This window comes from Chroicocephalus ridibundus, chromosome 14 (genome assembly GCF_963924245.1).
Source record: "Chroicocephalus ridibundus chromosome 14, bChrRid1.1, whole genome shotgun sequence".
NCBI classification, from domain to species: domain Eukaryota; kingdom Metazoa; phylum Chordata; class Aves; order Charadriiformes; family Laridae; genus Chroicocephalus; species Chroicocephalus ridibundus.
In genome coordinates, this window is record NC_086297.1 from 15430358 (window position 1) to 15445059 (window position 14702).

At 46.8% G+C, this 14702-nt stretch overlaps 1 protein-coding gene across 7 annotated transcripts in view; it reads left to right on the forward strand.

Annotated features, from left to right (window-relative positions):
- Positions 1-14702, forward strand: part of GAS7 (growth arrest specific 7) — a 160143-nt gene that overhangs the window by 36131 nt on the left and 109310 nt on the right. For 5 of the 7 annotated variants that reach the window (XM_063352129.1, XM_063352123.1, XM_063352128.1 and 2 more), the window contains exon 2: positions 4617-4740. In XM_063352129.1, the coding sequence (XP_063208199.1) occupies positions 4617-4740 (124 nt within the window). The remainder of the gene's footprint in view (positions 1-4616; positions 4741-14702) is intronic. The other 2 variants (XM_063352124.1, XM_063352127.1) reach the window with 1 other exon arrangement.

The window sequence follows — 14702 nt, forward strand, 5'->3', positions numbered from 1 at the left end:
GCATTTGGCAGTGCTGGTGTTTTCCTTATATTCAGTCCTCTTGACCGTCATTCATAGCGACTGTTGTGTTCACAACACTCTCTATTGCAAGAGCAGAAGCAAAGGTAGAAATATTAGTACCTCAAAAATAGAATTAGTAACTGCAAAACATAATGCTTGCGTGCTTTCTTTTGAAGTGATACGCATTTTGGCAAGGACTATAGCTAAAACATCGGCTTAACTTTGGTCTTTGTACCATTTCCATGCAACTTTTGCTAGTGTCTGCTCTATATTGTCCACATCTGTCACTTGTTGAAGAGTACAACCATGGCAACTTATCTGCTTTTCCTGCAGTCCATCAGGGAGATGTGAAGCGACACTCAAAACGTGACTCAAAGGGTGTTGGGGCAGTTGCAGAGCTTCCCTTAAGCAAACCAGCGGTATCTGTCCTTGCAGAGCATTGATGCTGACCATGTGAAATGAAGTAATACCATGAGCCCCCAAAGTGATCTGAGGCTAGTCTTGGTCTGCTTGGTACATGGGAACACTCTAGGACCGTATTAAGAAAGAGGAGTAGTGGGAATGGATAGGACTTCAGTTCCAGAAGGGAAAGAAGGTGTTAAGCACAGAAATGGTGAGCGTGCAGTAAAAATGTGTGAAATTCTGTACCTTCTAGATTCTGGGACAGAACCCAGGGTTGAATTATCCCAAATTTCTCTTTATGGGGTGATCACGCACAGCAGAGATCGTCTGGTGTAACTTTGTTATCTGCAAGGCCAGAGGTGTGTGCAGTGAATCTAAGAGACCCAACCTGCTGCCAAATACTTCATGAGCTGGTACATTCACTGCGGAATTTATGTTTTGTTCAGTGTGCTTGTGCAAAGAATAATGGGGCACCATTAACCCTGTGATGGAGAGAGTCCAGGAGCTGTCCCAGGATGTGTCCCAGCACTCCGTGCTATCCCTTGCAATAAGTTGGGAGAGAGACTGGTTTTGCGGTTCAAAAAACAGCTTGGGGCAATCATGCTTTCCCTTCTGATCTGACCTTCTCTGTATATGTTACTTGGTCCCAAACCTCTGAGTGCCTTTTAGCCCTGGCTTTCTCTATCTATGTACGGGACAGGGACTGTGTACGGGTAAAGTGCCAGGACAGTCCCTCAGGAGATAGTCCTGGAGACAGGAATCAACCAGCCTTTTTCTTAGCTGTTATTGCAATCAATGGGGTGACTGCACTGGTCAGACATACTGTTTCCAAGGGTTCTTTTTTCTTCACAATATTTCATTACGTGAGGTGAAACTGTAGAGAGAGGTGTCTGAGAGAAATGTGAGATGGAAAAGCTCCCCTGCATGGCAGGTCACAGGAGCTGAACAGCACCAAAAGTAAGCGTGCACAGAACAGCTTTTGTCTATAAGGTCCATGTGATGAAAGTACGTGTGTGCGCCATACACCAGTCCTCTGGCCTGCATCACCTGCATCACTGCACAAGCAATGCGATGCTTCCAGGACGTCACGCCTGGGAAGGCTGCAGTGAGTTATTTTCAGTCTTGACTGAGAGTAAAACCAAACAAAAAGGGTGATGTTGGATATTGGGGCCATATTGCAGGTGTCAGGGCTGAGTGAGCAAATTTCTGGTGGTGCCAGTATGTGGCTGTAAAGAGCTGGAAATAAGTATGTGGTTCCTGGAGCCGTGTTAGAAGTGGCTTTGCATAGCGAAACAAGGCACTTCCATAAACATCCATATCACGTTGGAGAACTCCTCAGATAACACAGAGGTAAAACTGGGCTAGCTTAATTTTTCTGTCATATTCATGAGGTTTAATGTTTTCATTAGTAGGATTTAGAGCTTTCACAGAAAGCTAGGTGGAACAGGGAGGTGTTTCAATGACATGTGTGGAGGGGTCCCACCCCTGTGTTCACAGAACAGGCATGGTTGTGCTAGCTTCACTGAGACACAAATTTCCTTTAGTGCATTTCTAGGCAATAGAATAACACAAAAAATAAGTTAGAACATGTGCCTTTGGGCAGGCTAAAGTGTAAGAGTAGTTTTCACTTTCATCCTAAGCAGAGATCAGCAAAAAAATAAATACATAAAGTAGTAACATAAACCGTGAAAGCTTCTGCATAGGAAGTTCCATCTCAACATGAGGAGGAACTTCTTTGCTGTGAGGGTGGCAGAGCCCTGGCACAGGCTGGCCCGAGAGGTGGTGGAGTCTCCGTCTCTGGAGACATTCCAAACCCGCCTGGAGGCGTTCCTGTGCCACCTGCTGTGGGTGACCCTGCTCTGGCAGGGGGTTGGACTGGGTGATCTCCAGAGGTCTCTTCCAACCCTATGATTCTCTGATTCTCACATGTACAGCAGGGTGAGTGGGACTGAATAGATGGCAGAGATCCTACTGATTAATTCTGTATACCACCCTGCCAGCCATAGGCACGCAGAGCATGAGATTTGGGTCATACACCCGGTAGAATCCCTTTGTAGCTCCCGAGCTCACTTGTTCAATTCACGCTGGGCCAGCTGAGTTTCCCAGCCTGTATTTCTCCTCAAGGAGAGGAGCTAAAACCTGAACCAGCATAGGCTACCTCTGTGCTGCAGCGGTGAGACAGTGTTCATCTCACACTGGCCTTGGGTCTATATGGCTGCCTTGCAGCCCATGACCTGTCTGTGCAAGTACGCTCGATGAGGCATGAACGCAAGATCATTCTTGAGTTCAGTGTCTCTTGGGAGTGATTGTAATCAGAGTTTTCTGAAACTGAAAAGAAACACAAAAATAAACTTCTGGCTCCAAAATCATTAAACGTCCCTTTTATTCTGGGTTGGAACAGAGTTGGAATTTCACTCAGAGACTGAATGTGCAGGAGAAGGACACATCACAGGTTTCTTTCTGATGGTACAGTTCACATGTCTGTCAGTGTTTGAACGCTGTATGCAGCCACATGCTGAAACCCTGCCTGTCGCCTGGCGGTGGCTGCTTGTGAACCCAGTGCAGTCACTTCAGATCCGGCCCCCACCGTGTTGGAAGGCATTTCCTGGATATAGATTAGCTTCCATGGGATAAATAATTCCATTTCACAGATTTTTCCTTGTTCTTTTGTATTTCTTCCTTTGAAGGCAAAGCAAACAAACAAACAAACAAAACATTCATGCCTGGTTTGCCTTGGGGAACTGTGGAAAGGCAAAGTGAAGCTCTCCAGATGTGAGACAGGAGGAAGCTGTTGGGTTCATGGCTGCAGCCTTGTAGGGCTGCAAGGGGCAATCTTTGGCCATGCATTGTATCTCTCTACCTTTGCCTTATTCAGTGTTCCTGGTTGAAGGGACCAGACAGGGTTCATACCAGGCTGGTGAGGGGTCTGGAGACCAGGGCATCTGAGGAGAGGCTGAGGGAGTTGGGTACGTTTAGCTTGGAGAAGAGGAAGCTGAGGGGAGACCTCATTGCCCTCTGCAACTCCCTGAAAGGAGGTTGGAGAGAGGTGGGCGTTGGCCTCTTCTGCCAGGTGAATAATGACAGGACCAGAGGAAATGGGCTGAAGTTGTGGCAGGGGAGGTTTAGGTTAAATATTAGGAAGAATTACTTTACTGAAAGAGTGGTCAGGCACTGGAACAGCCTGCCCAGGGAGGGGTTTGAGTCACCATCCCTAGAGGTGTTTAAGAAACGTGTGGATTTGGCACTTCAGGGCATGCTCTAGTGGCAGAGATTGTATGTTGTTGGGGTTTTTCTTTGTGTGGTGTGGGTTATTTTTTTTTGTTTTTTTTTTTTTTGTGTGCGTATGCTTGGACTCGATGATCTCAAAGGTCCTTTCCAACCATGAAGATTCTATGATTCTTTATTCTACGATTCTATGCCTCCTTTGGAATGAAGCCCTCTGCCAGTCTCACATCAGGCAGCTGCTCTAAATCCCAAGCTACCAAGGAACCACCAGAGCTACTTTGAAGAGGGAAATAGTCCAGGTGATGCCATGTAGTGCGGACAATTACTTGCACTTCAGCTTCATATCTGTCTTTTCCTTGCACCCTGAACCTGCACTGAGGCTGGCAACTGGTTTGGTGAAGAGATATACAGCTGAGGTGGCACTTGAACCCTGTGTTCTGGAAGAGCAGGTGACAGCATGATGCTCATCTGCTGCTGTTCCTAATGATCTGATCACTCCTAGTAATCTGGATCCTAATGATCCTGTATCTGGATGATACGGATTCAGATTACATCTAGATCAGTAATGTATGCATTGCTAATTACATGCATTATTAGTATATAATGAGCATACTGATAAATTCACTTCACCACACTGCTCCTATAGGCAACATGGCTCTGCAGTGTTTCTTCTTGAAAATATCTGAAGGTGATGGTGCCCCTGTAAATTAAATTGGGGCAGCACATCCAGGACCAGTGCTTCGACCCACCAGTATACCCACATGAAAGTAAATGACTGCCAGATGGATACCTTTCTTTCTCAGACACTCGATTATCTTATGCTTTGCATTTTACTGCTTAACGAGAGTCATTTTCTTAGACAGGTCCAAGTGCTCATGGGATATCAAATACAGAAGGGCTTCATTTCTCTCCCAAAGGATGTTCTGTGTAGCCAGTGCGCCAAGGGAAGGTTGCTTCATGTTCTGTTTTTTTTTTTTTCTTTTTCTCAGCAGAAACCCAGAAAGGCAACTCCTCAGACGGGAGAAGACAGCTTGAATGGCCATCTTCCCCCCGGCTGGCAGAGCTATATGTCTCCCCAGGGCCGAAGGTACTATGTGAACACCTTCACGAATGGTAAGTGGAGATGGGGACCACAGTAAATGTGTCACCCTGGCAGTACAGATCTGTTGCAGAAAACTGTCTCTCAAGTTGATTTTGATGACAAGATAGGCCCAGAGTCAAAGGAATTAATATGACCCCGCCACCATATGAAAGAAAATAATTATGAGAAGATTTAATCTTCTAATCCTCTGTCATCTTAATTCTGACCATTAGAAGACATCTGAAGCTTTTATAGAAGACAGAGAATGTGAAGTAGGAACGCTCCTGCCGTAAATGTTTTAGAATATAAAACACTGATAAGGATATAATTTTTACCACATTCCTTATTTCCTTTCCCTTTAGCTGGAGATGTTTATGTCTATATATGTACATCTATGTAAAGTAGTTGATAGAATGTGAGGTATCACTAAAGCACCATTAGGGAAAACCAGAAAGAGTTTGTTGAAAAATTGCTCAAGTAAGAGTCAGCTTGCTCATGGAGACAAGGGAAGAAAAACACATGTAATGTGTTCCATCAAAGACGGAATTTTCATTTTATATTTGTGTGTTTTATTCAGTGTTGTACCAGTAGAGAAGCAGCCTTAACTCACTATCTTAACAGCTGCTCAAAACCTGTCAAACTTGTACCACTTCCAGCTTAACTAGCACTCTCTACCTACCTGCTTCTCTTGTCACGAGCTCACAAGAGTGTTGCAAAACAGGGACTTGTGACCAGCAAAATCACATTTCTTTAGCAGAAAGAATGACAGAATGACAAGGGAGGCGGGGACAGCAGAATTTCACATTGTTCACAATGGAGTCAAAGCCGTCAGGAATGACCACTGGCATTCCTCTTTCTGGGTCACTGTGAGTGCGAGGAGAGCCGCAGGCTGTCACAGCGCACCTCACAGTCCGTTCAGGGACTGATGTGTTTTACTTCACAAGCCATTGGCCTAGAACTTGGCCAAGTCGTTATTTACCTGAGGTTTATGCACTGACATCTCATAGGACCCTCCAAAGGCACATTACCTTTAAACACTGCTGTCATTTTCAAGCGTAGTCTGCTCTGGCTCATGGGCAGCATCCCCTGCATGGCTGGGGAGGTCGGTAGGAGTTAGATACTCTGTCCTCACCGCAGTTCACAGGTGGGTAAGGAGGTGATTAAGCTCAGCCTTGAGCCATCATGGTGATGGACCCTCACTCACGTGCACTGGCTTGAGGTCAGATAAAACCAGTAAGAGGCAGATCCTGGCTTTTTTATGATAAAAGCAGTGATCCTGCTCAGAGTGAGTAGCTGGGCTGGAGACTTCCAGAGGTCACTTCCAACTAGACCTTCTCAGGACAATGCCCAAACCACCTGTGGTTGTGCTTTCAGGTACTGTAGTGGATTTCTATGCACAAAAAATATGGTTCTGAGACTAATAAAGAGAGGTTAGTAGTGGGATTTCTGTGTTCTGGCCCTTGCTTTAGGGAGCAGTTATTCAAGCTCTGTTTAGATGAGAAGTTAGGCTTGCTCTTGTTTCTTGGGCTAGACTCAAGAATCATGCATTTCTGAGGCCTCTGCACGTTCCATGAGGGCTGTAGCGTTTTGTGAGACAACAGGATTCTCCTGCAGCATCTACAGGGCACTCTGGCTCCTCCGGTCCTCCAGCTTAGCTGGTGCTCAGTTTCTCGCAGCCTGCTTGGTTACAATATGCTGCCACCTGAAAGTCTAGCTGTGTATATACTGCTTTTTGCTAGTTTATCAGTTTGGTGATACTGCTTGAGAGTATTTTCGCTCTAGCTGGGCTATATTGCACTATATCAGATTCTCATCCCAAGTGCCTGTCTTTCCTCAAAGTGGATTATGTGGCAAAGAAGTGTCACCTATGGTGTCATCTACGCCTCAGACAAAGCAGAAGCTGAATGCAACCTCCAAGCCTTTCTGTTGAAGTGTATGATGAGGCCACATCCAGCTCTGGCATGAGCAGCTGTCTGGACACTGTTTTGTGTCTGACTAATTGGCTCTGACCTTGTGCAGGACTATCCATAGGCAGATTGTCCAGTCTCACGTTGGATACGCACTTTCTTCCTTGGCTGTGCTGCAAAGTTGGACCTGCTGAGGCATGCAGTCACCATTTGGCATGCAAGGCTTGCTATCTAACAGTGGGATTACACCTTGACTCTGAGGAAGTGTTCTTTGGCTTTGAGCCATACAATAAATCAAAGACAATATGCTGTAAATATCTTTCCTATGGCAGAGTTGCATTGGCATGGGTAATGTTTATTGCAAGTCTCACAGACCAGGCAGCTCTCTGACTGCACCTGCTGACTTGTCTGAACGGCTTATTTGTCCTGTCGTTATTGCAGCTGCTGCTGGGAGTATCAAGATAAACACTGGCAGTGTTTGTCATGGGGACACGGTGACAGCATACATCTCTGTCACAGGGTTTCATGGGCCTCCTTCCTGCTTTGCCTCGTAGGACCATTGTTTCAGCAGCAGGAGCTAGGGTTTTTTTCCATCAAGGTCTTACTTGTGTAGATGTACTCCTAGGTTGCTCTCTCTTTATCATAGCTATCCCCAGATGATGAAAGTATGCTGGAATGTTTGAGAGTGATACCACTGTTGAGTGCACAGACACGGTAACTCAGAGGTCAGTGGAAGCTAGCTAGTTGGCCTTCAGTCTGATCCATGTAGTCAACGGTCTTCTGCTCACCATTGACCACCAACAGGAATTGATGCAAAACTCTTGGTTTGTAAGGTCATAACCATTTCTCAAGTCTACAAGGGACCAGTCATCTCTTTACTGAGGCGGATGATCGGAAAGTGTTTCAAGACCTCCTCCACACTCTTCACAAATTCTCTCATTTGTTTTTTTTTTTTTTTTTTTTTCTACCACGGGGAAGTCTGGGTGTTTCACACAGTGACTCACAAAGTGGCTGTTGCACGTTGACTTGCTGTAAAACCGCTGTGGGGGTGACAGCCATTGCTAAAATGTACATCTGGTCTCAGCTGAAAGAGAAGGGACATTGCTAACCCACCAGGAAGTACGGCAGACCCTGTGCACATTGCTTGCCCATGGTCTTTCCCCTCCAATTCTACATCTGAGATGATGATTTTTCTCCTGCCCCACATATCTGAAATGATGATTTTTCTCATGCCCCACACATGCATCAGGAATCTCTGAGGGGTCAGGGAGTACACCTTTGGGTGCTGATGGCTGTAGCGCCTCGGCCATGAGCCCTTCTCTTGCTAGGACACTGCACATCCTGACAAACTGTATTGGTAACTTCCCCTTGCAGGACAGAGGTCCAGCTTCAGTGGGGCTGATGAAATATGGGCTCTTAGAATATAGCATAGCATGGGAAGTAACAGCTCTGGGATCCCTCTGTGCAGCCCAGAAGAATCCGGATGCTGAGTCTGCCTAGGAGAGAAAGAAAGATGTTAGAGATTACCCACCCAGCTTCTGTTATGTCTGGTTTTAGCCAAATGTCAGCAATGTTCTGTGTGTATTAATCCCATACGGATGGGTGCCACAAGTATACTTGTTAATGTACAGACTATTACAAAATACAAGATGCTGTGTAAGATACATTTCATAGTTAAACACCAGTGAGTCACTAGAGGGAAGAAAAGGGAACTTCTCGAGGCAACAAAGTGTTAACCAGTCAGAGGAGGTCCCACCCATCTGAGGGAGAAATATTTGCATCGCCGAGGGAGTGATGCAGTCCTTATTTTAATGAATACGAATGGCCGAACTGTCTCCTGGACATGGAGTAAGTGCTGTGAGACTCAGAGTGAAAGATTAAATCTGCCTGAACCCCCTTCAAAGGGCTTGGGAAGGGGCCTTCCCCGAGCCAAGGAGCTTCCCAGAGCTGTGGAATGAGTGTACCTTGTGCTGCACACCTTCTCATGGAGGGCTCTCATTAACAGGCTCAACAAGGCATAAGGTATGCTTGGAGAAGAAAGCTCTTTGTAGCTCCCTACCAGGAGAAGACAGCACTTCAGAGTGATAAGGGAACAAGAAAGAATTTTCTGGTTATTTTTAGTCTAAAAGTGGCTTAATTTTGCTTTTCTTCTTTTTTTTTTCTTCACTCCTGTCTTTCACAAGCATCCGTACCTGCTTTGCTAAAACTAGATGTTGTGAATAAAGTATTTTATTAGGATTGTACATTAACATAGCTGCACTGGAAGGTGAGTTTAAGGCAACTTAGATGATGGCAAGGCACTGTTCACTGAAGGTTATGGTGGATGTTTCAGTTGGGGGACCTCAGCCAGCTCACCATCTGCTCAGCCTTCCCAGGGCCTTCTGCTGCATGGAGTAGGGGGAGAGCTGGCACCAGAGGGGTGGACCCTCCGACATGCAGCAAAACACCATGACGTATACTTGGACTGTAAGGGTTTCCAGGGACCTTGTTACAGTGGGCTACACTGAAAACTGAGGTTTTCTTCTCCTCCGTTTGGAGCCTTCTGTCATAGAGGACTTCAGTTTTCAGTCCAGAAATGGAAGGAGCTTCTGACTTAGTTTAGGGGTGTTGCTGTGTATGTCTCATGTCTCCTGTTATCAGGATCTACAAAGCTTCCTATTCAACAGGAAGAAACATGAAAGGCTCTGTGGTTGCTATCTGTCATTAACCAAAGGTAGGTTCCCTCCCACACTCCTCTGAAATGATCTGTGGAGTTTCCTTCCGTTTCCAGGTGCAGAATCTGGACATGGATCAGAATCACGGTGCCAAGTCAAGGGTGCTGAAGCACCAAATTCTCTAAAGGGACTGTACCACTTCAGCTTTGTTACAGTGGCTTGTGCTCTATGTAGCCTTTTTTTTTTCTTCCTTAAATTTTTTGAATCCAAGAAGGGATTTCTATATCCCAACCACGGTCTGAACTCTGCTTGCTGAGAGAACGAACGGCTTCAGAGAGAATAAATATGACTGGTTATTCTTCTAGCTTACAGCAGGTCTCTCTGGCTGCTGTGGAGACTGTTTTTTATGTGGTTTGTTTTGTTTTTTTTTCTCTCATTTTAAATAACTTAGAATATCCCTTTTCTGTATTATTTGTTCTTTGCTTCTCCCACTGAGGCTGAGCCAGGCAGTGGAGCTGAAGTGGAGGCAAGAGGCTATCCGCAGATAGCATGCGGAAATTTGAAAGGAGGAGCGAATAATAAGTAGAATCAGCACAGAGCTGTTCAGCGGACAGAGTGGGAGATGGTAGTGGATGATGGTAGAGTGGGTAGGGTTCTCTCATAGGTAGTGATCTGGGGGAAAACGTAGCCAGAAAGTGAGCGGGCTCCTCTCCATGACACGGACACAGGCTCCCCAGCCGGAGCCCTGCGTGCAGTTCCTTCGAGCTCTGCCTTGCCTGTGCTGTAGGCACCCCGGGCCTGCCCGGCCCCCGACAGCACCCCGCTGCAGGAGCTGGAGCGCAACACTGTGGTTTTTGCCTCAGGGCTGATGTTAGGTAGCGAGCGTAGCGCTGCGTTTTCAGTTAACAGCGCTCTGCAAGGTCTCCTGCAGACGAAGCTCACAAATCCGTGCTCTTGCTTTCTTTATGTACGTGTAACACATCCCTTAAGCTTTGCTGTCATGCGTCCTCCCTTTGGTTGTCCCTTCCACCATATGTCTCTCATGCATGAGGTAGAAGACAGTCACTTATCTCAGCCATATGTTAAGCACATGTGGAAGCTCCCGGCATTGGGTTCACTGTCTGTTCTTTTAAATGTTGTATCTGGACATCCTCTGTGTGGCGTGTCCTTCTCTTGCAGCACTGCAGCTGCCCTGGTGCCCAACCAGTTGCCCTGTCAGTCAGTGGGAGGCATATCGCAGAGCGGCATGGGGGTATTCACTGAGCTCAGGGCTGTGGCTGAGCGCTGGGTCTGGTAAGAGCCCTGCAGAGCATCCCCCGCCCCACTCTGGGGCCTTTCTGAAGATGGGTGCTGGCAAGAGCAGGCTTTCTTGGCAGGTTCATGGCAGCTTTAGCACTTTCATCCTCGACAAGTGGTGGTGGGAGGAGGTATGCGCCCTCTCATGTGGTAGTATTGTGGCTAAACATTTCTACAGCCTCCAGGCAGGGCAGGTCTGTGGGCAGAGACCCCGCATGCGGGAGAGGCAGCTTGTTCACAGGGAGGCAGGTCTCAGAAGCAGCAAAGGCAGTCTGAAAGCTGGCTAGAGGGAAAGCAAACTAAGGGGAAAGGGGACCACAGTTAAATTACAGTAAGATGGTGCAAAACTGCTTGGTGGATCATACTCAGAGCATGGTAATCAATGGTCCCTTGTCAAAGGGAAGTTTGCACCGAAGGAAATCCTGCAGGGATCTGCCCAAGGCTTCGTTCTAGTCAGTATTTCCAGGAATGAATAGCATGTTGACATTAAGAGTACTTAGTCAAACATTGACTTTAACTGAAGCTGTGAGAGAACATGGTGTGGTGCACAGAACAGACTCAGAATTCACAGTCGTCCTGCAACTGAGGAGACACGCTGTAGTAGAGTAGGATGCTGCTCTGTAAAGATGCACTTAAGATTGTAGATTCCATCAGAAATAATTAAGTGACAAAGACTTGGAGCAGTTTATAGACAAAGACATAGGGGCTCTGGAGGATCTAAAACTGAGTGTGAGACAGCAGTGTTGTGCTAGTACAAAACCAGCCAGCATTTTCCGTTGTATAAATAGGAATGTTGTCTGTGAGGCATGAAGTAAGCCTCCGACTGCACAGGGAAATTATAAAGCCTCAGCTGGAATATTTTATTTTGTTTGGGCTCTACACTTCAGGAAAGATGTAAGCCAGTTGGATAAAGCTCAGAAGAGAGTAGCAAGAGTGATGGGAGATATGGGAAACATGGCCCGTGGGCAAATGTTAAGAGATTGGGGCTGTCTGCCCTAAGAAAGCAAAGGCGTGGATGGGGATAGGCTTCCAATGCATAACGTGCTGTTGCGGTGAAGACTGCAACGCCTGTCGTCACTAGAAGACACAGTAACACACTTCAGTCGCAACAAGGGCAACTAACTCGTCCTACCTCTCTGAGATAGTAAAGTGTGGGAGTAGGGAGTTGCCTGGGAACCTGTATCACTGGAGGTCTCTAATAGCAGGTTACGCAAAACTGTGAAAAATCATGTTGGCCTTGCTTTGGGGCACAGCGGGGACAAAATGACTTCCTGAAATCCCTGTCAGGCCTGTTTTTTCAGTCTGTAAAGCCTAACCTATATGAAAAACATTTGTCAATGTAGAGCATGACAAATACCTGGGACTCACATGGGAGTTGTTCTTTGTTTGGTATCTTTGTGCTTCCCCAATTTTTACATACATCACATCTGTCTAGGCAGTTGTACTCAACCGCTGGTTTGCTTTTTCTAGTTGTCTAAGTCAAAGACTCTTAATATGAGTTCAGAGGAACATTTGCTGCGCTTCGTTTCTTGTGTACCTACGTGGACCTGTGCCGAATATTGCCACTGTGCTTTAGGACAGATCCTGCTCCTCCCTGGGCAGTCCTGCCCTCCTGCTCCCAGGGAAAGGCAGGATTAGCCAGCAGTATGCGGGGTGGCAGCAGCTGGTGGGTGGGCTCTGCACCGCGCCGTCCGTTTGCTGGGATGGGTGCGTGGCTGGGAGCTGGGAGGGTACATGGCCTTTGAAGGAAGTCGGTAAGCAAAAGCTACACAAGTTTTGGTGTGGTGGGGCTGTGTGCTGCTCCCCAGCTGAACCCTTTGTGTGGTTCTGCTCCCTCCTCCTGAAAACAGGAGGTGTGAGTGACCGGTCCATCCAACAAATTGCCTTTCTGAACATGCCTGGCACTGCACTATCTCTGCTTCACCATATGCTTCCTTCCTCACGTGGTGCAAAAGACTTTTTTTGGATTAAATAGTTTTTTTGCTCTCAGTGCTTGAGCTGTTCAGAGACAGGAACTCAAGTACGCATTCCCATTCCTGGGGAGGGGAAGTAGGATTTTAGGGGCAAGTAACCTCTTGATTCTTCTGAGCCTTCAAAATACAACAGAATCTTCCCCTTGCTGAGGCACTAATATTTTTGTCAGCTGTTTCCAGTGGTTAGTTAGTGTCCTTCCACATTTTGATTATCTGCCTGTGCTATCCGTACATCTTATCTGACCATAATACTGTTTCCACCATGTGTGTTGTTCTGTGATCTAATTTTCATTACCTGGAAAACACAAGGAGATGGGTGCTTAGCTGGAAAGAAACAGAATTTATGAGACAGTGTTCTTATGTGGAAGAAAGATGCTAGAAAAAAAAACCTGTAATGAAAGAATTGGGGTGACTCTGTATGGAACAAACAGATTTGCACAGGTCAATGAGACAGCCAACAAAGACAGCGCATTCCTGTCTATCTCCACTTGATGGCCCAACCGGATAAACACATCATTCATCATCATTTATCATTCTCTGAAACTGGTTGGACTCAATCCTGAAACCATTTTAAAGGCTTCTGACCTGCAAAAGGTCTGCAGAATGAAGCCCAAGAGGATTTCAATACACCTAAAAGTGGTTTTCACAGTGTGGCCTGCTGTAGGATGGTTGAGTCTGCATCAGTTACATTGCAGTCAGGATGCCTGGCATCTATCTTGTGCAACGTCCAAGCGTTTCATGTCAAAACATACAAAAGAGGAGAGAGATGGCAAGCCATTCTAAAATGCCTGGAAGACCCTTCTCTGTAGAAGTCACCGTCCTTATTTTGCATCGTTAACTCTGCAAGGAGTCCTGTGCTGTCTGGAAGGACAGTCAGGATACCTCTCCTGGGATTTGGAGGTTTAAGTGCATGTTCGTGCTCTCTGTTTAGAATCGGGACACCAGCAAGCAAGGATTATAAACTGCAAAGCAGTGTGTGCAAAGGAGTGCGTGGCTGTCAGGCTGGTCCCATGAGTGTCCGCAGCACTGACTGGCCTCTAGGATGCTCACTCCTCTGCCCTTAGGTAGGTTTCACCATCCCTATGGCTATCTCAGCAGGGCAGAGTTTCATTTGTCTGACAAGGTACCATCCGCAGGGTGGACAACTCCATTTGAACGGGATCTTCCAGTCTCACCACTTATCCATGAAAAGAAATAATTGCCTTTACCTTTCAATTGTCCTCCTGATGTGTCTAAAATAGCTAACGTGAGATACACCCTGTAAGTGCCAGTCTCTCTTCATTGCCTATAAGGAGAGCTTTGGTGACAATACTGACTCCAGAGGCAGGTAAAGGTGGCTGTAGTGAATCTAAGCAGGGACCTTAGCTTACAGCCTGGAACTGAAGGGAACTTTAGCACTGTCCTCCGTTTCCTTGCATGGGAATGCTGCCCCTTACTCCTCCTGTAGCAGAATGCAGCCGTGGTGGTGTCAGCAGGCACAGGGAGGGCTGCACAGGGAAACAGTCTCTTCCTCTCGGGTCATGTGGTGAGCACACCTCCCCTCACACCCAAAATATCCGCCCTGGCTTTCTTCCCTGGCAGTCCCGAGGATGCATAGGACACCTGTAAAATGCCGCACCCCCATTTCTACACTTAGTTCCTACAACTATCGCAAATACCCAGGCGTGTTCACACATGCACACAACCACACGTTTGCATGCATACTCACACTTCAGAGGGACAGCACTTTGGCGAGATTCAGTGTCTGAACAGCTGCCGTCTTCCTGGGGGTTGCTTGAATAGCAGGAGCTGGAAGGGCAGGCCAACAGCTCTGCAAATCAGACCAAGGCAGAAATATTTCTCCAGGGGCAGCCTTGATAGGCTTAAGAAATATCAGAATTATCAGAAATATGACCTGTTGACATAGCAATGGCTGAGGAAAGAAATATGTCTTTAGGTACCTTCATTGCACAAGTACTGAGAACACAGGAGCCCACAGCAGGGCTGGCAGGAAGGCAGTGGAAAGGAAAGGCAGGCTCTGCAAGCACAGCTTCAGGGATGTCTCAGGGAGGCGAACACCGTCCACGTAGCACACTTGGCCTCATTCAGGGTAGCCACAGCATATGGCTTAGAGCTGGCCAGAGCTGCAGCTCAGCGTTACAGAGCTGTAAGCCCCACAGAAAGC